Source organism: Ixodes scapularis, unplaced genomic scaffold, assembly GCF_016920785.2.
Source record: "Ixodes scapularis isolate PalLabHiFi unplaced genomic scaffold, ASM1692078v2 PGA_scaffold4__175_contigs__length_147842914, whole genome shotgun sequence".
Lineage (NCBI taxonomy): Eukaryota > Metazoa > Arthropoda > Arachnida > Ixodida > Ixodidae > Ixodes > Ixodes scapularis.
In genome coordinates this window covers 102,146,781-102,170,170 of record NW_024609879.1, presented here as the reverse complement: position 1 = coordinate 102,170,170, position 23,390 = coordinate 102,146,781, and the positions used below count along the sequence as shown (strand labels likewise).

The 23,390-nt window shown below is 51.3% G+C and overlaps 1 protein-coding gene across 1 annotated transcript in view; it reads left to right on the top strand.

Annotated features, from left to right (window-relative positions):
• The window catches only part of LOC115315308 (venom metalloproteinase antarease-like TtrivMP_A), a 79,190-nt gene that overhangs the window by 19,343 nt on the left and 36,457 nt on the right, over positions 1–23,390 (top strand). Inside the window, exons 3-6 of the mRNA XM_042293272.1 lie at positions 2,108–2,200; positions 2,293–2,428; positions 3,347–3,391; positions 12,167–12,211. Coding sequence (XP_042149206.1) covers positions 2,108–2,200; positions 2,293–2,428; positions 3,347–3,391; positions 12,167–12,211 — 319 coding nt within the window. The remainder of the gene's footprint in view (positions 1–2,107; positions 2,201–2,292; positions 2,429–3,346; positions 3,392–12,166; positions 12,212–23,390) is intronic.

Genomic DNA, 23,390 nt, shown 5'->3' with positions numbered 1-23,390 from the left:
AATGGCTCAGGGAGCCACGGCACCACGGAAAGGCGACAGCCCGTACTGAAGAGGCCCGTGGTGCCGCGTCTATACTTTATCCTGTCCTACGATCTATACTTTGTCCCGACAAAAGCCTCGCGTGCCGCCCCCCCCCCCCCCCCCCCCCCCGGGTCCAATCACGTTCCACACTAAGCCATGGCACGTTTAATATTGATTAGGAGTGGATGAATAATGCTCCGAATCCAAAAGGGCTGGATCGTTTTTATAGCTTCAACACTGCAAAGAGCCTGTAAGTCGTGGCGTTCTATGCAATGTATAATTGTTGAGTCACTCAGTGCTTTTCGATTCAAACCATTGTCCGCCCATCCCCATTAGTGATCCGAGAAGGGGCACCGAAACCTGCATGGAAGTGAAATATTACACAATTTCGAAGTGTCTCGGGATTGGATCTGGCGGTTTGTAGCTTTTGCCTTTTGTCCATTGTAGGGTGAGACGAAGTACAGTTAAGGGGTATTCACACGAGGATTTCTCCCCGGCACGCGCGCATCACGAGATGAAAACGCGAGGCTTTTGCACATCGCAAAGCCTGACGTTTTCGTCGTGGGATGCGCGTGCCGGGGAGAAGTCCCCGGGATTTCTCCCTCGTGTGAATACCCCTTTATGAGCGTGATTATGGGCTGATCTTATATACAAGATGCATGCCGATGTTAAAATTGAGCTTCTGGTCTAGGGTGCGGGTTTATGTTGCGGGTGATGAGGGCATATTGACTGGATGCATGTCGGATGATGATGATGATGCTTGGATGGTGAAAAGGGTGAACAGCGTTAGGCCCAGCAGCGGTCTTCGCGACGGTGGTCTTCGCGGGGTCGCCGTGGACTGGTGACTTATAGCAGGCCGCTCTCCATGCGCCTGGCAAGTTCTCCCAGCGTGCCCAGCTCGCAGACGAGCCGGCCGAATTTCCAGCGACGCAAGGAGTCCGGCACTGCTTTGGCGGGGCTCCAGGGGTTGACGTCGATTTTGGCCGGACGGTGGTCTTCGCGAAAGCGGGCTTTTAACTCTCCCAGCTTGCGGTCGAGCTTGTAACCGAGCAGCGTGAGCGCCCTGTCGGTCGAAGACACGATGTGGGCCACTGGTCTGGCTGGCTCTAACGACACTCCAGCCATCTTGGTGGCAAGTTATCTGAAGCTTTATCTGAAATCGCAAAAAACGCTTTTCCGTCCTCCAGACACGTTAAATCAGTTCGCGACAGAGCAAAACTATATCACCCGCGCATTCTAGCACCGTATACCTAAGGCTTAGGAAGTCGCATTTTTTAATCGTGACGACCGACAGTTGCGTCTGCTCTTCACTAAGCACCACGATGGCAGCGCCCACTAGCGAATCGGGGAACGGAGTGCCGATACCCTAAGCGTAATTTAGTGGCTCTAGGATAAGCTATAACCTTTTAGTTCAGTGCCGCATACTTGTTCCAAAATACTTTTCTTTGGTTCTTTCTCGGCGTATTGGTATTTCGATCTAGTGAACTTGGTGGTTACACTACTCCCTTTTCAAAAGCGGGCGCCATCGGGTAGCCGCAGAAGAATCATCCGAGTCCGCTATTATTTGGGCACGTATTCTTAGCACAAATTCGACACGAGAGCTGCGCCAGCGTTCGTCGAAGACTCGAATCCAATCATACACTTCGTGTCCAAGCAGTGGCATACCACACTGTCGCTTGATAAGTATTTGAAAAGGGTCTACGATAGCGTAGAAATATTTAATATTATTATCCTTTAAAATGTCAAGCCGAGGTCACACTGATCATACATCAAAAAAAAGAGACGTTGTTATCTGCATACATGATGACAAAATTATCTGCAACGGTCACGCCTGAAGCATGTTCGAAGAGTGCTTGTTTCATAAATATACGTATGCTTCGAACATACCTGCAGACCGTTTTTGTATGACCAATGTTACAGGACTGCCATACAAGGCACTGTTTTGCGTAATATGAAGACAATGTTTGTGGACACGCCTAAGATTGTGTCTGCAGACTGTTTTGTTCTGTGTATTAGCAGTGTGAACGCGGCTTAACTCTTTCATTTCTGACTAAAACAAAGTCATTTTGCTTTCTTTACCAAACAGCTACCCGGGAGACTACTTTCGGAGCGGTTGTACCATGACCGTAGGCACTTTGCCGCGATATCCTTGGAGCAATCTGACGGATTTTATAAAATGGTACGCTGATAAGGGAGGCAATGCATCTAGCGTTTAAAACATTAAATAATTAATTAATTGGGTCGCTTTACTGTTTCGCCTTTACCTGTTAGAGTGGACTGCTGAACGCAACGCACTCTATCGAGCCACTGGTTGCGATGGCTCGGTCGCAGGGCGGCTCAATGCCTCACGCCGTACGTGCCATTCAAAAGCCAAACATCGCCTCAAGGTCCAATGACATCCCAAACTGTGAGAACTTAATATTGATATATTGATTGCAAACACGATAACTATGACGATAGATGCATACATGCGAGGCAGCTTTTGATAATCCCGATAAGGGCAAAAAAACGAAGAACAAGACCGGCTTGTTCGAAATCAAATTAGTACATTTTAGCTAGCGGAGTCTCAATTGCGCTGCGTCTGCTTTCGGTGAGGACTCGGATCCAATCATAGGTTTTGTGCCCGAGCAATGGCGGCCGCAATGTAGCTTGATGGGGTTTTGAAAAGCGTCAATTGTTCCCAGCAAGCCGCCATAGGTTCATCTGAATTGAGAGGGCTGACGTCCGACTGAATTTAACGTGACGTCGTTATGAGTCACGTCGTTACGTGGTCACGTAACTGGTATCAATGAATGAATCAATTGAACAATGCTTTATTTTATGTCACAAGAAAGATGGCGGCTGGGAAAAAAAACTGCAACAAGTGTAGCTTGACGACGCCCCATCTCCAAGATTCGACAACAGTTAGACGTGCATTAATATAGAGGAATAAAAGCAAATATACCTATATATATACAAAGAGGCGTACTTTTAGCTATGAGTACAAAACAAAACAAAAATTGACAACGGATCGCGTGACAACTTGACATGTGTCTGGCCCCTCCAGGTCACGTTGTGTCGCGGCGTCACATTGTGGAGCCGAGTTACGCAGTAAGAAAATAAATGCGAGGTCCCGACACAGTAGCTTGCTTGTGTGAAGAAACCTTGTAATAACGGCAAAATGTTTCTTAAGTCTTGGAGGAACGGAGGGAGAGTTTTAATTTTATTATCGTGCAATTATGTTAAAGAACTTAGTTGTCACATCTGTACTGTTCTTTTAATTTTTATTGACTTCAATCTAGAAGCAATATTTCATCATATTTAACCTTGCCCTTTTTTCAAATAGATAAAGACGACCCCGAGTGGTTCGAAAAGCTGGAGATGGCTAGAGGTGAGACACATTAAAGTTACGTTTAAAATAATAGTTCAATGAACAGAAACTAGAGTAGTAAAGCATTCCCAGCGTAACAGTGTTACTATACCAGGGGGATGTTTGTTCTGACGGGGTTGCCGAACTGTTTTTTCTTGGAAAAAATAAAGAAAGGAAATGAGAGAAACAGAAAGGTAAAGCTCGAAAGAATTCAAAATGAGAAAAAGAAAGAGTAGGCAGAGAGGAGAAATGAAATAAGTCTTATTGAGAGGAGAGGGAATCTTCTACAGTCTATATATATCAGCGCGGCCGACTGACTCGAGAGGTATACTTCTGAATTTTCCGGTGGCGGCGAATGGAGCCAGAAGAAATGATTATGGTCTTTTCCAAAGGATTCCCAATTCCTATTCTCTGAGAGCTTGGCAAGCAGGACCTGACGGGCGTCCGAGTACTCCGCACAGTGTATATATAGCAGGACGTGGGCAGAGGTATCATCATCGGAGCATTTGATGCATTCAAGATAGTCAACAACTCATATCTTTGAGCGAAAGTCTCGTGTGAATGCCCTCCTACATCAAAAGCGCAAAAAAAAAAAACCTCGATTTTGGTTTTGCTTTATATTTTTAGTTAGGCATGGCTGGTGTGCTGCGAAAGTGGTGGAAGGGTGTCACTAACACCCCATCTGATGGCTCGGGGTGGTCCCTTGAGATCCATAGGGCTTGGGAATGAACGTAGTAAACTATGTGCGAGTCCAGCCAACTGATCCGCCCTTGTGTTTTCAAATAATACCACATGTGAGGGCACCTACTGAAACTATACTTTGAATCCAAGGTGCGAAAGGTCTGTTAGTTATATCTGGGGTCGATGGCAGTCTCGCCGAGAGATCCTGGTATAGAAAGTCGTTGAGCCGTTTTAGATTTTGTGATTATGAGAAGTATGTGGGGCATTCAAGTTAAATATAAATTTGAGGGGTTTACAAATAGCAGTAAGCTGAGCGGTGGTTGAACTGACTTGCTCTTGAAACCGCCCGCTCGAGCTTATCCCAACTGCTGGAGTCTCGGAGGCTGTTGTTGATCTGCCGGTGCCACGATGGACCATACCTCGGCAAACCTCACTCATGAGGGCCCTCACTCACCCTCACTCACCCTCATCTTCACAAATGAGGTGAGGGTGAGTGAATTTCCAAACCAGGAAAATTCATGAGCGTGAGGGTGAGTGAGGGCCGTGAGGGCAGTGAGGACCGTGAGGGCATGTGAGGGCGGTGAGTGCGTGAGGGGTGTGAGGGCCATGAGTGCATGAAGGGCGTGAGGGCGGTAAGTGTGTGAGTGGCATGAGGGCCGCGAGGGGCGTGAGGGGTATGAGTGCGTGAGGGCGGTGAGTGCGTGAGGGGTGTGAGGGCCATGAGTGTGTGAGGGGCGTGAGGGCGGTGAGTGTGTGAGGCCCCTTTCGGACGGAGAACTTTCTCAACAATTTTGGTGTTGCTGGCAGGTTGTTCCCTAGCTTTCCCTAGATCGACACGAATTGCTGAGATCGTTCCTGCTCAATACTGTCACGGGTGGTGACCAAAAGAAAACAGAAAATGAACAAGAAGAAATAAACGTTTAATGTGGCGAACTTGTGCCAAAAATAAAAGGGTACAAAAGAAAACAGCAGAGCGTCGCGGGCGTCGATGTCGGCGAAACCGCAGGATCGAGCGCTAGGGCGAGACTGACTCGACAAGGTCGCGGGCGGCCTCTTATCTAAAGTGCGCCGCTATCTCGAAGATTCGGCGAAAGCGGTTCGAGCGTCGCGTGATCGGGGCGAGAATGAACACGCACTTTCTAGAAAACAAAAGCAGGGATAAATGATAGAAGTTACGTGCGGTACATGAATAAACGGGAACTTTCGGGAGGACCGTGACCGAGCGTTGCTTTCTCAGCCTTGCGCGCGGCATTACTCCCCCCTTTAAAACTGCATCGCCCCGATGCAGTGTAAAACAAATCAAAATAAAAAAGAACGATAAACTAAAGAGTCTTTTGGAGCACAAAAGGTCCACAGTCCTATCGAGCGTAGTACGGCTTCAGGCGCACGACGTGGACGACCTCAGGTCGTGGTGGGCGGCGTGACGATGTTCGTGTTCCGTCGGGCATCACCTCGTAGTTCAGATCCCCGAGTCGACGAAGCACTTTGTAGGGTCCAAAGTAGCGCTTCAGGAGTTTCTCGCTGAGACCACGGCGGCGGATCGGTGTCCAGACCCACACCCTGTCTCCCGGCTGGAGGTGGACGTCCCGGCGACGAAGGTTGTAGCGGCCAGTGTCGATACGCTGTTGGGCTTGAATCCGGAGTCTGGCGAGCTGACGGACTTCTTCTGCCCGTTGGGCAACCACCTGGGCGTCGTCGCTTCCGTCGACAGCCGGTTCGTGGGGTAACATTGCGTCCAGCATTGTCGTCACTTTGCGACCATGAACCAGTTGAAAGGGTGTAACGCCGGTGGTTTCTTGCACGGCCGTATTGTAGGCAAAGGTGACATACGGCAACACCTGGTCCCATGTCTTGTGCTCCACGTCGACGTACATGGAAATCATGTCGGCGATGGTCTTATTGAGTCTTTCCGTCAGCCCGTTGGTCTGAGGGTAGTACGCCGTAGTGTGACGATGGCTGGTGTGGCTGAGACGAAGGACTTCTTGTGTCAGCTGGGCCATGAACGATGATCCACGGTCTGAGATCAGGACTTCAGGAGCGCCGTGCCGGAGGACGATGGATTCAATGAAAAACTTGGCAACTTCCACAGCAGTTCCGGAAGGAAGGGCTTTCGTTTCGGCGTACCGCGTAAGATAATCTGTGGCGACGATGATCCAGCGATTTCCCGACGTCGACGGCGGAAAAGGGCCAAGTAGATCCATTCCGATCTGTTGGAAGGGTGCCGTTGGCGGAGGAATGGACTGCAAGAGTCCGGCCGGCTTCGTCGGAGGCTTCTTTCGTCGCTGGCATTCATGGCATGATCGTGTGTATAGGTGGACGGTTTTGGGGAGCTTTGGCCAGTAATACTTATCACGAATACGGGCAAGTGTCCGGCTGTAACCAAGGTGTCCGGACGTCGGGTCGTCGTGGCAGGCATGGAAGATCTCCTCCCGAAGGTCGATCGGGATTACCAGCAGCCACGTCGAGTTGTTGTTCCCAAAGTTCTCTTTGTAGAGTACACCTTGTCTAATGGCGAAGGTCGGCATGGCTCGTGAAAAAACACGTGGTATGGCACTCCCACGCCCTTCCAGGTGCTCTATTAGTGCGCGCAGCTCAGGATCGTCTCGCTGACGTCGGGCCATGTCGTCGCTGTTCACTGCGCCCAGGAAACACTCGTCGTCATCGTCGTCGCTGCTGTCGGAAGGTGTTTCGACGGGAGCTCTGGACAGGCAGTCGGCGTCGCTGTGCTTGCGGCCTGACTTGAAGACTACGGTCATGTTGAACTCTTGTAGTCGGAGACTCCATCGCGCAAGGCGTCCTGACGGGTCCTTGATGTTCGCAAGCCAGCAGAGCGAATGGTGGTCCGTGACTATGCGGAACGGGCTTCCGTATAAGTACGGACGAAACTTCGTGATCGCCCAGACGACCGCAAGGCATTCTTTTTCAGTCGTGGAGTAATTTCGCTCCGCCTTGGACAATGTCCGACTTGCGTAGGCGATGACTCGCTCGGTGCCTTCTTGTACTTGAACCAGTACCGCGCCAAGTCCTGCGTTACTTGCGTCCGTGTGAATCTCGGTTTCCGCATCCTGGTCGAAATGTCCAAGAACGGGAGGCGCCTGCAGTCGTCGCTTCAGCTCGTCGAATGCCTGCTGCTGCTCCTCGGCCCATTCGAACTTCTCGGCGTCCTTCGTGAGGCTTGTGAGCGGTGCGGAAATCCTCGCGAAATCTCGAACGAAGCGCCGATAGTAAGCACATAGCCCAAGGAACCTTCGCACGGCCTTCTTGTCTGCCGGCGCTGGAAATGCTGCGACGGCGCGAGTCTTCTCTGGGTCGGGGCGAACGCCTTCGTTACTGACCACGTGACGTAGGAACTTCAGCTCGTCATAAGCGAACCGACACTTTGACGGCTTCAGGGTGAGTCCGGCGGTCCGTATGGCTTGGAGAACAGCTCGCAGTCGTCGCAGGTGCTCGTCGAAGTCGCTGGAAAACACAACGACGTCGTCGAGGTAGACGAGACAGCTCTGCCACTTCAGTTCTGCCAGTACGGTGTCCATGACACGCTGGAAAGTTGCTGGCGCCGTGCACAGTCCGAAGGGCATCACCTTGAACTCGTACAGCCCATCCGGTGTCACGAAAGCTGTCTTCTCTCGGTCCCGCTCGTCGACTTCGATCTGCCAGTAGCCGCTCTTCAGGTCCATCGATGAAAAGTATCGGGAGTGGCACAGCCGGTCTAACGTGTCGTCGATGCGGGGGAGTGGATAGACGTCTTTCTTCGTCACCGCGTTCAGCTGCCGGTAGTCCACGCAGAACCTAAGCGTTCCGTCCTTCTTCTTAACCAGTACGACTGGGGAGGCCCATGGACTGCTTGAAGGTTGGATTATGTCGTCATTCAGCATCTCTTGGACTTGCTGATGGATCACCTCCCTTTCCTTAGCGGAGACTCTGTACGGCGATCGATGCACAGGGCGCGCGTCGTCCTCGGTAACGATGCGGTGCTTGGCAACCGCGGTCTGGCGCACCTTCGACGACGTCGCAAAGCAGTCGCGGTATTCGGCGAGGAGGTTAACCAGCTGACGCCGTTTAGGGTCCGGAAGCTTAGGGTCAATGTCGAGCTGTGTTGGCGACGTACTGTCTTGCTGGGGCGGCGAGGATTCGTCAGTAATCGCGGTGATTTCGGCGGGGTCTCGGAGTTTCTCGACGTGGCCCACGGCTGCACCTTTCGTGAGGTGTTGCGTTTCGTTTCGGAAGTTCGTCACGAGGGCCACAGTCCGCCCATCCTGAAGTTCAGCTACTCCCCTTGCGACGCCTATGCCTCTTCCCAGTAGCAATTGGAGGCTTCCCTCGAGAAGAACTTCGCCACCGGAAGCTTCATCGATCCCGACCAGTACGAAAACACTCGACCGCGGTGGTAGGTTTACGTGGTTTGCGAGGACTCGGACCGTGGGTGACGTCGCTTGGGGTTCCTCCGCTGGTGGAGCAGGTTTTCGAAGCGTCAGCCGGTTTGTTCCGAGGTCGATGACGGCGCCATACTCGCAGAGAAAGTCCATTCCGAGAATAACGTCCCTCGAACAGTCTTGCAGAACGACGAACTTTACCGGACACGTCTCGCCGTGAATCTCGACTCGAGCAGTGCACCTTCCGACGGGCGTGATGAGATGTCCCCCTGCGGTTCGTATTTGGGGTCCATCCCACGGCGTCATGACTTTGCGAAGGCGGCGGGGGAGCCTTCCACTCAAGACCGAGTAGTCCGCTCCGGTGTCCACGAGTGCTGATGCGTCGTAGCCGTCAATGACGACATTCAGGTTATTGGACACCGCTGCAGGGGCGTCGTTTCGGTCTCTGGTAGCGTTCGAGTGGGGGCCCTCCGACGTTCGTGGAGGATCTTGGCGTCGGTCGTCTTCGGCAACTCCACCTCCAGGGGTTGCCGCGCCTAGTTTCCCCGGCGAGGAGCGAGGGGTGACAGGCTTTCACGTCGGGGTCGGTGCATCGGCGAAGCTGGACGTCGCGGTGACGGCGACCGGAACTCTCGGTGTGACGCAGGCTCGGGGGACTGGGGTCGTCGCAGGTACTCGTCGATCTCCCGAGGGCGTTCACCATACCGGGGGCGCGGGTCGCTTGGGTGGAATCCGCGCAGCCCGAGTCGTCGGTATGGGCATCGGCGGTACACATGGTCAGCTTCCCCACAGTGGTAACACAGCGGGCGTCGGTCGGCCGTCCTCCAGACGTCTGTCTTCCTCGGCGCAGGTCGCTCTGGGGGAACGTGCGCCTGATCTTCCTGCCGTCGGGGGTACTGCGGCGTTGGGGCGTCTCTTCGGGGTGGCGCCGTGGCTTGGCGGGCAGCTTGCGGCGGTCGTCGGGCCATGGCGGCGTAGCTCAACGTCGGTTCCTCCGGTGCCACCCTGGTGACGGGAACCTCTGGTTGGAGCGCGCGATGCGCTTCTTCTCGGACAGCCTCGGCGATGGAAATGGTTGGCGGACGGCTGGTGGTTGGCAGCAACCTCCGCAGTTCCTCCCGGACAACCTCCCGGATAATTTCGCGGATGTCCGTACCAGGCACGTTTTCACCGCTAAGGAGCGCGGTTGCAGTGACGCTTGGCTGCCGCTGGTAGTGGGAAGCGCGCGCTTGGAGGGCGCGCTCGATGTTTGTCGCCTCGCTGACGAAGGCGTCGACGGTTGCCGGCGGGTTGCGGACGAGGCCTCCGAAGATGTCGTCCTTCACGCCCCGCATCAAAATGCGCAGCTTCTTTCCCTCGGTGGCCTGAGGATCGGCGCGGGAGCTCAGGCGGAGCGCGTCTTCCACAAAGCTCGTGACGCTTTCATTGGGGCCCTGGGTCCTGGTTCGCAGTAGGTCCTCGGCTCTCTCTCGGCGGTGGTGGTTGACGAACGTAGCCTTCAGGTTGGTCTTGAAGATGTCCCACGACGTCAAAGAGGACTCATGGTTCTCGTACCAGTGCTTGGCGGTTCCCTCAAGCGAGAAGTAGACATTGTGCAGGCGTTGCTCGTCGGTCCAGCCATTGTGGCGGGCAACGCGTTCATACTGGTCAATCCAGTCTTCGACGTCTTCGTAGAGTTCACCGTGGAAGGGGGCAGCCGTCCGCGGTGCGACGGGCATGTAGACGACGGGAGAAGCGGCAGGGGCTTGCGACTGGTTGGCCATCGTCGTCTTCTGCGGCTTGGGCTTGTCCAGGAGCAAACCGTACTCAGGATCCTCTCCCTTGGTGCGGCGGCTGGTCCGAATTTCAGGTTCTGCGGTGAGTGGTCTTCTCACCGAGCCGGGAATCGGACTTGCACTGCGGTCCCTTGGAGGGGAACGCTGCACGGGCATGCGGTACCCCGCACCTCCACCAAAATGTCACGGGTGGTGACCAAAAGAAAACAGAAAATGAACAAGAAGAAATAAACGTTTAATGTGGCGAACTTGTGCCAAAAATAAAAGGGTACAAAAGAAAACAGCAGAGCGTCGCGGGCGTCGATGTCGGCGAAACCGCAGGATCGAGCGCTAGGGCGAGACTGACTCGACAAGGTCGCGGGCGGCCTCTTATCTAGAGTGCGCCGCTATCTCGAAGATTCGGCGAAAGCGGTTCGAGCGTCGCGTGATCGGGGCGAGAATGAACACGCACTTTCTAGAAAACAAAAGCAGGGATAAATGATAGAAGTTACGTGCGGTACATGAATAAACGGGAACTTTCCGGAGGACCGTGACCGAGCGTTGCTTTCTCAGCCTTGCGCGCGGCAATACAAGCGTGCAATTCGGAGCAATTCGAAGACGTTTGAAGCGGCTGCATCCAATCAGGGACGCGATATTTTCGCGTGATACCTCCTGCCGGTGATGACAACAAAAGACTTGGTTCTGGTTTGAAATTGATCGTTTTCGGAAATAAACCGTTTCAAAAAGATGCATTAGTATTCTCAACGAGATTCAAATGCATAAAACACGTTTATAGCGCGCAATTATTTGTCTAAACAGTGCAAGAAAAATAAAATCTCATGATAAGGATGGCAAATTGGAGCAGTTGGGTGCTGCGTGTGAACGCGGGCGGCCCGTGTTGCTGGTGTTGCGACGACAAGTTGCTGGGTGAAATTGCTCCGTCTGAAGCGGGCCTGAGTGGCGTGAGGGCCATGAGTGCGTGAGGGCGGTGAGTGCGTGAAGGGTGTGAGGGCCATGAGTGCGTGAGGGGCGTGAGGGGTATGAGAGCGTGAGGGCGGTGAGGGCGGTGAGTGGCGTGAGGGCCATGAGTGCGTGAGGGGCGTGAGGGGCGTGAGGGCCATGAGTGCGTGAGGGGCATGAAGGCGGTGAGTGGCGTGAGGGCCATGAGTGTCGTGAGGCCCATAAGTGCGTGAGGGGCGTGAGGACGGTGAGTGGCATGAGGGCCATGAGTGCGTGAGGGGCGTGAGAGGTATGAGTGCGTGAGGGGCGTGAGGTTCAGTGAGGGTGAGTGAAGGGCTGAAGGTGAGTGTGACTGTGAGGATGAGGGTGAGTGAGGGGCTGAGTGTGAGTGTAGCTGTGAGGGTGAGGGTGAGTGAGGGGTTGAGGGTGAGTGTGGCTGTAGGGTGAGGGTGAGTGAGGGCGACCTAAAATGCCGACCTCTGCGATGGACAACAATCGTGTAGATGTGAAGCGTGTCCAGACACTTAGGTATGAGAAGGTATTGGGCTCGACCACGCTCGTGCTCCTTGTGTTTATTGTTTCTTTTATGTTATCAATCTAATGTTAGCCTGCTCGGCCTTTTTACAGTTCTGTCGACAGTTAATAACGAAATAAAGGAAATAAGAGTTTGGAAAAAGATTTTTATGACCATGCAGTCGTGTCCATGCTTCTCAGAACACTGTTCAAAATGCTTTACAGCCATGGTTCAATATACTTTGCAGTTATATTACCACGCGTCGCCGAGCGTGCGCGTGGCAATATGTATGCCCCGTTATATGAACACCACTTTAGGGGACAAACTGGGAAAATACATGCATTTTTGTCTCGTTATTATGGACAACTCACATTATGGACGATTTTTTACGGGAACGGAGGTGTCCATATTAACGAGACATCACTGTATATGAACTACGGAGCGTCTTCTAATAAAGCCATAAAGCCAGTAAAATGTGACCCAGCTTAAATCGTTTTCTCTTTTTATCTTTTAGGCTGGAGATTCAAGCATGGCCACTGGCCCACGGACAAATTCTCGAGTGAGTAGGAAATTGTTGTTGGGTTTGTGAACAACACAATTTATGTCCATTAGTGAGATTTCATCTCAACATCCCAGGAACGAATTACATCGGAAAACTTGTGAAATCATTGTCATTTATTTTGATATGGTTGACAATGGTAATCTGTTACACAAGCTTCGTGTGTCGTCTGCAGAGTGTCTTTCAGTTTATAGACACTTTTAAAAATACAGTCTTTCCTCTCTGTTCAGAGCCAGACCTGAAGCTCTAACGGCGGCATTACGCAGCTTCCCGAAACCAGAAAAGGAAAACATATTAGACAGCATACAGCCGAAAACGGAGAAGTTGGTCCTCGTACGTCGCCTTCGATTCACAAAGTCGGAGGTGTTCGATTTCGGCAATCTCGTCTCCTATAGACCACGGTGCTATAGACCTATCGCTATACTATCGCTAAATTACACAAGCTTCAAAATGAATGCTGGGAATATCGGTACACACGCCTCACGCGCACGCCATCCCAGCATGAAAGATTTTGAAGTAAATAAAGTTACGAACGCGTGTGTAAGCTTGTTTTAAGTTTTTGTTTTAGAAAAGTTACTGCCGCAGATGCTAGCACGTGCCGCGCGTGTACCTATACGTTCCAGCATTTTCTTTGACGCTTGGGTAATTTAGAAAAATGCCTATGGGAACAGGCACGACCAAAAACGTCGCTGATGTCGGCACGTTTGATTGGCCAAATGCTCACTAATGCTCACTATAGGAAGAATTCACAGGTCGTCAGTAAAGTGACTGGACCCTGGGAAAGTAGAGCCAAGCTCCCCGTATGGTCGGCTTTTTGGTTCATGGAATGAGCACTTTCTCCTTGACCTCTAAATTCGGCGCGATCCGATCCGATTTCCCGGTGACAGGTTGCTTTAAAAAACATTCCTTGAATGCCAAGGTTTGGTTTTCTGCACACCGCGGCGAAACAAGCGAATTTCTTTGCACCGCCACCACATGTCGAGTACGTCGGTGCTTGGTGGCAGGGCCATACCCAGAAAAAAATTTCGGGGGGAGGGGGGGGGGGGGGTTTCGGGGACAACGCCGGCCATTTTGAAAGTGTCTATTGTCTTATTTTCGCCAATGGATCATGTGCATCGGTGGCATATAATGGAGAGTTACAGCAAGCCGGAGAACCGGTCCCGGTTAGGTACCCGGTAGCCGACCGGCGCCACTGCGCGTGCGCAGAGGTGGAGATTGAAATCGGCTGGCTGCCAGTGCACCGACCAGGGCCGTACCCAGAAAAAAATTTCGGGGGGGGGGGGGGGGTCAGAACCCCCTAACCCCTCCCCCCCTGGTTACGGCGCTGCTTGGTGGCATTTGAAAATAATAATAAAAATATACACCTTCGTTGTTCCTTCTCCCGAATTCGTTGTATTATTTCTGTGCCAAAATAATTTCCGTGTTTTGAAATACGCAACGCGAACAATATAATTCTAAAGGGTGGTTCACACAACCCCGTTTTCTAACATTACGTTAGATTAGGAAAGCTTACGTCTGCTTACATCACAATTCACCGGGACATCTGTGCTCCATGTTAAGCGTGGCTGTCAGAGGTCGACATTTTAAGTCGCCCTCACTCACCGTCACCCTTACAGCCACACTCACCCGAAGCCCCTCACTCACCCCTCACCCTCACAGCTACACTCACCTTCAGCCCCTCACTCACTCTCATCCTCACAGTCACACTCACCTTCAGTCCTTCACTCACCCCCACTGAACCTCATGGCCCTCACGCACTCACCGCCCTCATGGCCCTCACGCCCCTCACGGCCCTCACGCTCTCATGGCCCTCACGCCCCCCACCGCCCTCACGCACTCATACCCCTCATGCCCCTCACGCACTCATGGCCCTCACGCCACTCACCGTCCTCACGCCCCTCACCGCCCTCACGGCCCTCACACCCCTCACGCCCCTAACGCACTCATGGCCCTCACGCACTCATAGCCCTCGCGCCCCTCACGCACTCACCGCCCTCACGGTCCTCACGACCTCACGGTCCTCACGCCCCTCATGCACTCGTGGCCCACAAGCCACTCAGGCCCGCTTCCGATGGGGCAATTTCGCCCAGAAACTCGACGTCGCAACACCAGCAACACAGGCCGCCCACGTTCACACGCAGCAACAAATTGCTGCAATTTGCGTCATCATCATGAAAGTTTATTTTTCTTGCACTATTTAGACACACAATTACGCGCTATAAACGTGTTTTTATGCATTTAAATCTCGTTGAGAATACTAATGCATCTTTCTGAAACAGTTTATTTCCAAAAAAGATCAATTTCAAACCAGAACTAAGTATTTTGTTGTCATCATAACCGGCATCGAGGTATCACGTGAAAATACCGCGTCCCTGATTGGATGCAGCCGCCTCAAACGTCTTTGAATTGCTCCGATTTGCTCGCTTGTTTCGAGCCGGACCGGATCTCAGCAATTCTTGTCGATCTAGGGAAAGCTAGGGAACAACCCGCCAGCAACACCAAAATTACTGAGAAAGTTGCTCCGTCTGAAGGGGTTCTCACGCACTCACCGCCCTCACGCCCCTCACGCACTCATGACCCTCACACCCTCACGCCCCTCACGCACTCATGCCACTCACGCTTACCGCCCTCACCCCCCTCACGCACTCACCGCCCTCACGGCCCCCATACCCCTCTCGCACTCATGGCCCTCACGCCACTCACCGCCCTCACGGCCCTCACGCGCTCATGGCCCTCACACCCCTCACGCGCTCATGGCCCTCACACCCCTCACGCACTCACCGCCCTCACGCACTCACGGTCCTCGCAGCCATCGCGACCCTCAATCACCCTGACACTCATGAATTTTTCTGCTTCAGAAACTCACTCACCCTCACCTCACATGTGAAGTTGAGGGTGATTAAAGGTGAGTGAGGTCCGTCATGAGTGAGGTTTGCCTAGGTATGGTGGCTACCAGTCCTAGGAGATAGCCTGGTACGGCGACATTCGATACATAAATCTTCCGGTGACTTATACGTGATGCATACCTCGACAAAACTCCTTCGTGTGCACTCTATCACTTACCTCACTCACCCTCACCGATCGGGAGTGAGGTGATGGGGAACGATTTCATAAGTCTCGAAAACTCAGGAGTTTGAGGTTGAGTGAGGGGCGTGAGTTTGGTGCGTTCATGAGTTCGGTGAGTTTATGTGTTCAGTGAGTTCAGTGAGTTCATGAGGTCGGTCAGGGCGTGCGTTTATGAGGTCGGTGAGTGCACGAGTTCGGTTAGGCGTGAGTTTGTGAGGTCGGTGAGAGCAGGAGTTCGGAGAGGGGCGTGAGTTTGTGAGTTTGATGAGTCCACGAGTTCGGTGAGGGGCGTGAGTTTGTGAGGTCGGTGAGTGCACGAGTTCGGAGAGGGGCGTATCTGAGTTTGATGAGTTAATGAGTTCGGTGAGGGGCGTGAGTTTGTGAGGTCGGTGAGTGCACGAGTTCGGAGAGGGGCGTATCCGAGTTTGATGAGTTAATGAGTTCGGTGAGGGGCGTGAGTTTGTGAGGTCGGTGAGTGCACGAGTTCGGAGAGGGGCGTAAGTATGTGAGTTTGATGAGTTCACGAGTTCGGTGAGGGGCGTGAGTTTGTGAGGTCGGTGAGTGCACGAGTTCGGAGAACGGCGTGAGTTTGTGAGTTTGATGAGTTCACGAGTTCGGTGAGGGGCATGAGTTTGTGAGGCTTTGGAGTGCACGAGCTCGGTGAGGGCTGTGAGTTTGTGAGTATGATGAGTTCATGAGTTTTGTGAGGGGCGTGAGTTTATGAGATTGGTGAGTTCATCAGTTCAGTGAGTTTATGAGCTCAGTGAGCTCAGGAGTTCAGTGAGTTCATAAGTTCGGTGAGAGGCGTCAGTTTATGAGGTCGGTGAGTGCATGAGGTCGGTGAGGGGCGTGAGTTTGTGAGTACGGTGAGTTCATGAGTTGTGTTAGGAGCGTAAGTTCAGTAAGTTCATGAGGTCGGTGAGTTCATGAGTTTGGCGAGGCATAAGGCCCCTGTGTGGTCACGGGTTGGATGAGGGTTTGTGGGGTGACGTCGAGGAAGGGTGGGTCATGTGACTTCTCCGCACATTTCCGGGGAAGTTGAGTCGACGCTCGCTTCGCAATGGCGCTTTTAGTTCGTACGGCTGCTTCAATACGAGTGACGAGGAAGAAGGAAAGGTGCCTGTCGATTTACGTACACTCTTTGGCTCCGCCTCTCTTTGCGGCGGCTTTGCGTGGACTTTTTCTGCTGGTCGCTGCTTCGTGGAGGGATGACGAGAAGGGGGCGGGGCTCTCCCGCTCGCCTGGGCCACTCTTGTGTAGACTGCACGGCACCGATATACGCACGGCGTTTTGTTGTTTCGTGAAGGAGGCAAACGGTCGCTACGTCGGTACGCCTGAAGTACGCCAGACGTTGCTATTTGGAGTGCGCTTGTCTTCCGCAAGGTCGCTAACCTTAAAGCCAATATTAAAACGAAAACCGGCTGGGAACTGTCGCTATTCGCCTGTATAGTCTGTCAAGTTGTAGCCTGTAGTTCTGTAAAAAAGCACACGAAGACACATAAACATTTCCTATGAGTTGGGCATGTGAAAGCATTCTCGGCGCCGAGAGGTGCAAAAGCGGCCGAAGCGCCGGCAGGGATTGCGGCGTTGCGCCGAGCAGACGGAGCGGGAGTTTTACGCCCCCCCCCCCCTACCTCCCCTGCCCTGCCACGCCTGACGCGGCTGCCGCGCGCGCGCCACCCTCTCCCTATGACACGTGAGGAGCGGGAATTTCTAGCTCCCCCTTACCTCCCCCCCACACCTCCTCCGGTCCTCTGGCCACGCCGGTCACGTGTCCCAAGAGGGGGGAGAGGGGGGCTTAATTTGTGTGAACGACGATAAATATAAAGACAGACCGTTCCGAAATAGTTATACCCGACAACGAATTGCCGATGAAACCGTCCTACCATTACCAACAAGTTTGCAATATGCTATGGAGAAATAAAAGACACATCTAAGGTGGTGCTGTTGGAATAATAATATTTCACACCTGAATAAACGCCGATGCAGACGCTCACTCGATGCTTGCACGAAGTTGTCGCGAATGCTTGAAACAAACAGTGCACACCACGATGATGCGCCTTTGTATTCCAACAAAGCGAGCCTTCCTCAAGCGCTCGGCCGGCGCTTTTGAGGCGCGCGAAAGCAGTCGAAATCAAACAAACAAGAATACAAAAGATTTCTTCCCTTGGCGACGTGACCAATGGCGGCGAGCGGCGGAAGACGGCAGCGGTTGCGGCGGAGTTGTAAAAGCCGCGCAACCCACGCGCAACAGGAGCGCCAGCGCCGCGATTACGGTGAGGGCGAGAACTACTTCTGACTGAGTGAGGTCGGTGAGTGAATGAGTCCATGAGTTCGATGAAGGACGTGACTTCGGTGAGTTCGTGAGTTCGGTGAGTTCATTGGTTTATGAGTTCGGTGAGTTCATGAGTTCGGTGTGGGGCGTGAGTTTGTGAGTCCAATCAGGGGCATGCGTTTTTGAGTATGGGGAGTTCACGAGTTTGGTGAGCTCATGAGGTCATGATATTGTGAGTGAGGATTAGAAGGTGATTGCGGCCATGAGGGTGAGGGTGAGTGAGTTTTAAAATTTTTATGTCAAACTAGCTACGAGTGAGTTCAGCCAAAAATGCCGACCTCTGACGTAACGTAATATTACGTAAGAAAACGGTGCTTCGTGGACCATCCTTTACGTTACAAACGCTTACGTCTGCCTACGCAACAAGTCCCCGGGACATATCTGCTTCAAATTAAGCGTGGCTACCAGTTCCGGGAGATAGCCCGGCAAGCGACATTCAAGACATGAATGTTTCGGTGACTTATGCGTAACGTAAGAAAACGTAAGAAAACAACGTGAACCAGCCTTAAGTAACCGAAACATTCGTGTTTCGAATGTCGCCTGCCAGGCTATCTCCTTGAACTGGTAGCCACGCTTAATCTGCAGCGCAGATGCCCCGGTGGCTCGTGGCGTAAGCAGACACAATATTTTGTGAAGTAATGTAACGTAAAAAAAAAGAAATGAATCTGTGAATCGGCCTTAATTAAGAAAACGGTGATGTGTGGACCAGCCTTACGATATCTGTGCTGATAAGCATTTTCGATAGCTTGATTGATTTCACAGGAGCGCTTTCAGTACGATGATGCTCTATAGCGATCTAAGTGTGACTAGTTCAGAACGACCCTTTAGAAGCTTCGAAGGTTTGATTGGACCGAAATGGCAATTGCCATGGCAACTGATACCGATCAACCAATCACCCTGCTAGGTTTTGTCATCTATATATATTAGTATCTGTTTGTCTCCGGCTAGCAAGAAAGGAAGGCAGTACTGCTACTTTACCAATATTCTGTGATTTTATGGGTGGCTAATTCAGAGTGCGCCATGAATTAGTAACACACTATTGCGGGGAAAACAATTGGTTGCCAGATCTCTGGTACTGGCTGCTAGACTGTCGACATCTTCAAAAGAATGCTGAACTCTCCCAGTATATAGGGAGTATTCACTGGTGGCCATAGCTGTGTGCGCGACTGCTGAGCGCGTGCTGACGGCGAGCCTCCACAGTTCTTTCGCCACGTGCAGTAACCAAAATCAAGATTGCCGGTCTTAGCAGCCTATTGATGTGAGCTCTTTCTTAGCATGCGCTCTGAACATCGCCTTCAAATATGGGGTCCTGTGAATACCCTTTACACGGCTCTGATCTCGTCACCAATAAGTCTTTATTTTGATTAATGTTGCTTTTATCGACGGAAATAAGAACGTCTGATTGTCAACTTTGACGGTGTTGGTTTAAAAATGCGATGACTCCGGATTTCCATCGTGCTTTCTACACACACTATATCGAGCCTGGAGTTTGCAACTCATGATAAGTCGCTATATATTACAACCCTTGACGTCACGGCAAGGCAAATTCAACGTTTCTAAATTACCCAGTTGTAGAACTCCCGCGAAGGAGGGTATCCCCCTCACTAAGTTCAGTCCACTTCCCGTCATTTGAAGCGCAATATACTTTCGTTCCAAAACTGTGTGTCCCATTGAGCAGAGCCGTATATTGGGAAAGTTTGGCCAGTCTATGATCTCGCCGCCGTAACGCCCCCCTCCCGAGTGAGCCAATCAGCCCGTGGCGCAGAGTAAGAGGCGTGCGCGTCATCTCCCGGCAACTCCCAGCTGAGCGTGGAGGGAAGCCATTTTCATTCATTCGCCCGGTGGAATGCATGGGATCGACATTTAAATATCGGTTTCTTACTATGAAATCGCTGAATCTGGCAAGAAAATGATATCGTGCTAATGCAGCCCACTTATAACGATACCACATATAACGATGTACCGCTTATAACGATCCGTTTCTATAGAGTTTCTAGACTGAAAATGATCAGTTTCTAGTCCAGATGCAACGATAATCGGTTATAACGATTGAAATATAGGGTTTCTTCATTATCGTTATCAGTGGGTTGCACTATTTCGCGGTGGCTTAAAAAGCTTACGAATGAGGATTTTTTTTTTTACCTTTGACCGCAAACCTTAATTCAGGCAAAAAAGACGTCAGCCCGTAGTAGACGACGCGTAGCCTCAAAAGTGCCGTGCAGCGAAAGCGTGTTGCGCTTTATCTCTCGCTTCTTTGGCGCTCTCCTCCATTTCCTACACTTTTCTCCTCTTCAGCGTCTTCGTCGCCACACCTTCTGGCCAGACCATCTCCATATACGGCTTTGCCATAGAGCAGAGCCAAATATAGGGGAGAGTTTGGCCAGCTGGCGTGGACTCGTTGACATCTTGTCAACTGCGTCATTGACATGCCACGCGAACGCCATGGCCACTCCCATTTTACCATCTTCGAGCATTACCGACGCCGGGGACTGATGCCCGTATGTTTGGCTCTCGGTTTCCCCCAATGTACGAATGTTTTTATTGTGTTTTATGTCATCCGATAGGGGTATTTAGGATGTGTCGTGTTTATTCAGGAGCGGTATAAGTTAGTTCGCGGTCTATTCTCCCTCGGTACGCGTCGCGTCACCATCCCCTTCATAGGCTTCGCGGACGTTCGGCGCGTCGCGCGAATTTCGCAATTTTCAGTTCTAGTGGACGCGTCTTGGTATTTTAGCAGTGTGCAATGATAACAACTCCTAATTCGCAGCTGAGGAACTTTCCGTAGAGTGTTCTGATAAGCAAGCGTAATCGAAGATGCCATCGTTGTCCGTGTTTTCAAAGAAAGGTATCTGTTAGATTGTAAAGCGAGCTGAAACCCTTTGACCAAGAGTTTCCCAGCGTTTCGTTTCTTCCTATTTGCATTTCCTTTTGACTAAGCGCTAGCGTGTCAAACGATATGTGGCTTGACCGAAGCGGTCGCTACCCCTACTATGGATGGCCACGCCTTGCATGCTTACCGGGTGCCTCCCCGAACTCTCTCAGCAATGAAACGCGATCTTGTCCTTTGAAACTCTAGGAAGCCCAAAGGTTACGAATAAATAAATGAATGAAATAACTGAAGGTTGGGCGAGTTTGCTGGCATTAAAAACGGCGCCGGCACTATCCTTTTGTCGTAACGTTAGAGCCGTCTATTTCATAACGGAAGGTTACGAAATAAACTTCGAGTGACTCAGCGCCAGGCGGCTCGTTGCAAATGTTAAGCTTGTTCGTTTTAATATATTTAACTCAATTGATTGACCGTTCCTGACGGCACTGCAATCTCAGCATCCATCATGGTGTGATTACATAAAAATGACCACAAAGATAAAAAGACAACAAAATTAGACTTTTCATAAAAAAAATTATTAGGAGACATTAAATGATAAATTTATTCACTTCGCGGTATGAAGAAGGCAGGGGAAAACGCTTCACAGATGGGACGTCCCTGCCTCGCGCTGCCAATTATTCACATTACACATTACATGCGAGCTTTTTGTAGTAACTAGTTTGCTAGTTTTCGTCGCTACTCTAACGAAAACTCCATGTTATAAAACGTTTCAGGATGACACAAGCATTCTTACATCTCAAAGACTAGAGCATTCTGTGGGCGCCCGCAATTGTCGCGCTTGATTTTATTCAATCCTATATTGCGACATTTTCTTTTTGTTTTATTGTTTTTCTTTTAGAATTATAAATTATACAACGAAAATCCTGACCACATGGAATTGGAATATCAAGCCTCGCAACAAGCGACCATTTCCTTACCAGAACCCCTAAAAAAAAGGGTTCTGTACGCCGGATACCATGGTCCGGCATGCGCGCGCGTTGACCTGGGAACGGTAATGGTGGACAGGCTCGCGCCTTTCCCCGGGCGTTTTCCGTTGCTAGACGGTTACTAGGCGTGACGTCAGTTCCATGGGAGGCGTCTGGGAGGAGCGAAGGTACGGCGAGCTAGGTGTCACCGAAGACAATCGATGTCCACACTCTTCCCCTACATATGGCTCCGTTAGAGAGTACAATGGAAGGCCATCTAGAGGCTGTGCTTCGAAACCTACGTATTCCATAAAATACAGTGCAGTTACCGGAGCAGACGCGTCCGACGCATCGAGCGTCGGGAGGTGATCCGTGGGGACAAAAGGGGGGGGGGGGGGGGGCGAAGAGGGGGGTGGTTAATGCTTGTGCATGCGGCGTCTATGAGCATTTCCCTAACTGAGCTAATCTAATAATGTTGGGCGAATCTTTATAGTGGCGTCCCAAACAGAAGCTATAAGAGGACCCCACTGATTCATTTCGGAGCTAATCATCGCCATTAAGGAGAAAATATTGGAGACTTTGAGGCTGCCACTAAGTGACTAGCTCTGGCTTTCGAAAAGAGTCTTTTGCGGTACTACGTATCTATTATTTTGTCTTTTGTTTTTCGATACGCATGAACAAGTGTAGCACGGACAAGAAGAGATTTGAACCTTTGTAATCATTCGATGCGTCAATAAAGCACTCTTGCGTTAGTCGGCGACTTTAATCGTGAAAGAGCTTGCAATTTGTATTTTTTATGCTGTTTAACCAGGCACGACAAAAGCGGACAAAAATGCCCGAAAAAATTGATATTACGCTGCGTAATCGCAAAGGAAAAATAAATAATTATTTGTCGATCTGCAGCCGCGTGTGGTGGTCACGGAAACTACGGTGACACGTCTCTCGGGGACGAGCGGAAGTCAACAACACCTGTCCCCCTCCTCTGCTACACTCGCCGTCAGCTCCGTGGCAAACCGTCTTTTGTGTCGATCGCTCGCCGCAACAATCGACGATGCTAATCCTTGAAAAGTCGACAATTGCGGAGGAAGCGGCTGGGGTCTCTCAAGAGAAAATTCAACGGGAAACCAGGTGGTCCTCATTAGTACGTCACTCGAATGACGAAGAGAGAGTTGAGAAGCAGTTTGACCTTCGATTTGTTTAATTTTTAAAGATTAAAACTTGAGTGCGCAGAAAACTGTGGTTTAATGTTCTTTGTTCCATAGGTTAGGCGACAAATTAGCTCCCGCAGTTGATTGGCCATAAGTCTGAAAATCATTGCACCGCCACTTTAAACGTTTCCCAGGAGGCAAGGCTGCCCAAGAGCAAGTGACATTTGTTTCTTTCTGAGGAATATGAATCGATATTTTCAATTTCACCTTTTTATTTTTTATTTTTAATGCGGAAGAGTTGTATGGAGGTAAAGAGCTAACGGCAAGGTCGGCGTCTTGCAAATTGTAAAGTCGTCGGGTTAGAGACAATGAGAATGTGCTTCTACGTGGAAAGTTATATCCTTCATTTCAGCCTAAGTACAGATGTAGCTGTACTTAAGCCATACACCACGCGATCACGAATGCTCTCTCATTCTAGGCGCCAACATGATTGGCCCAGCTCGCTTTGCCACGGTATGATCGAAACCGCTCAAGCAACTCTGCTACTCCACCGCTGTTCTCACTCTCGCCGCCGGCCCTTTGACCTTCCACTCTGCATGCGCCTGCGAGAATGTCAAATAAGAGTGGAACGCGAAAGCTAAGCACAAAACCCCGCTCGTTGCCAAGCCGTTCAAGCGTGTCTGCTCGGCCTAGTGGGTAACGTGTCTGGCTCGTAACCGAAGGGTCGTGTCAGACATACGACTCCAGCAAAACCGACAGCAACTAGCGGGAAAACACGGAACTGGCCGGAACAAGTCCTTCCGCGATTTGTACTAGCTCTTTGTGGCTTCCGTGATTG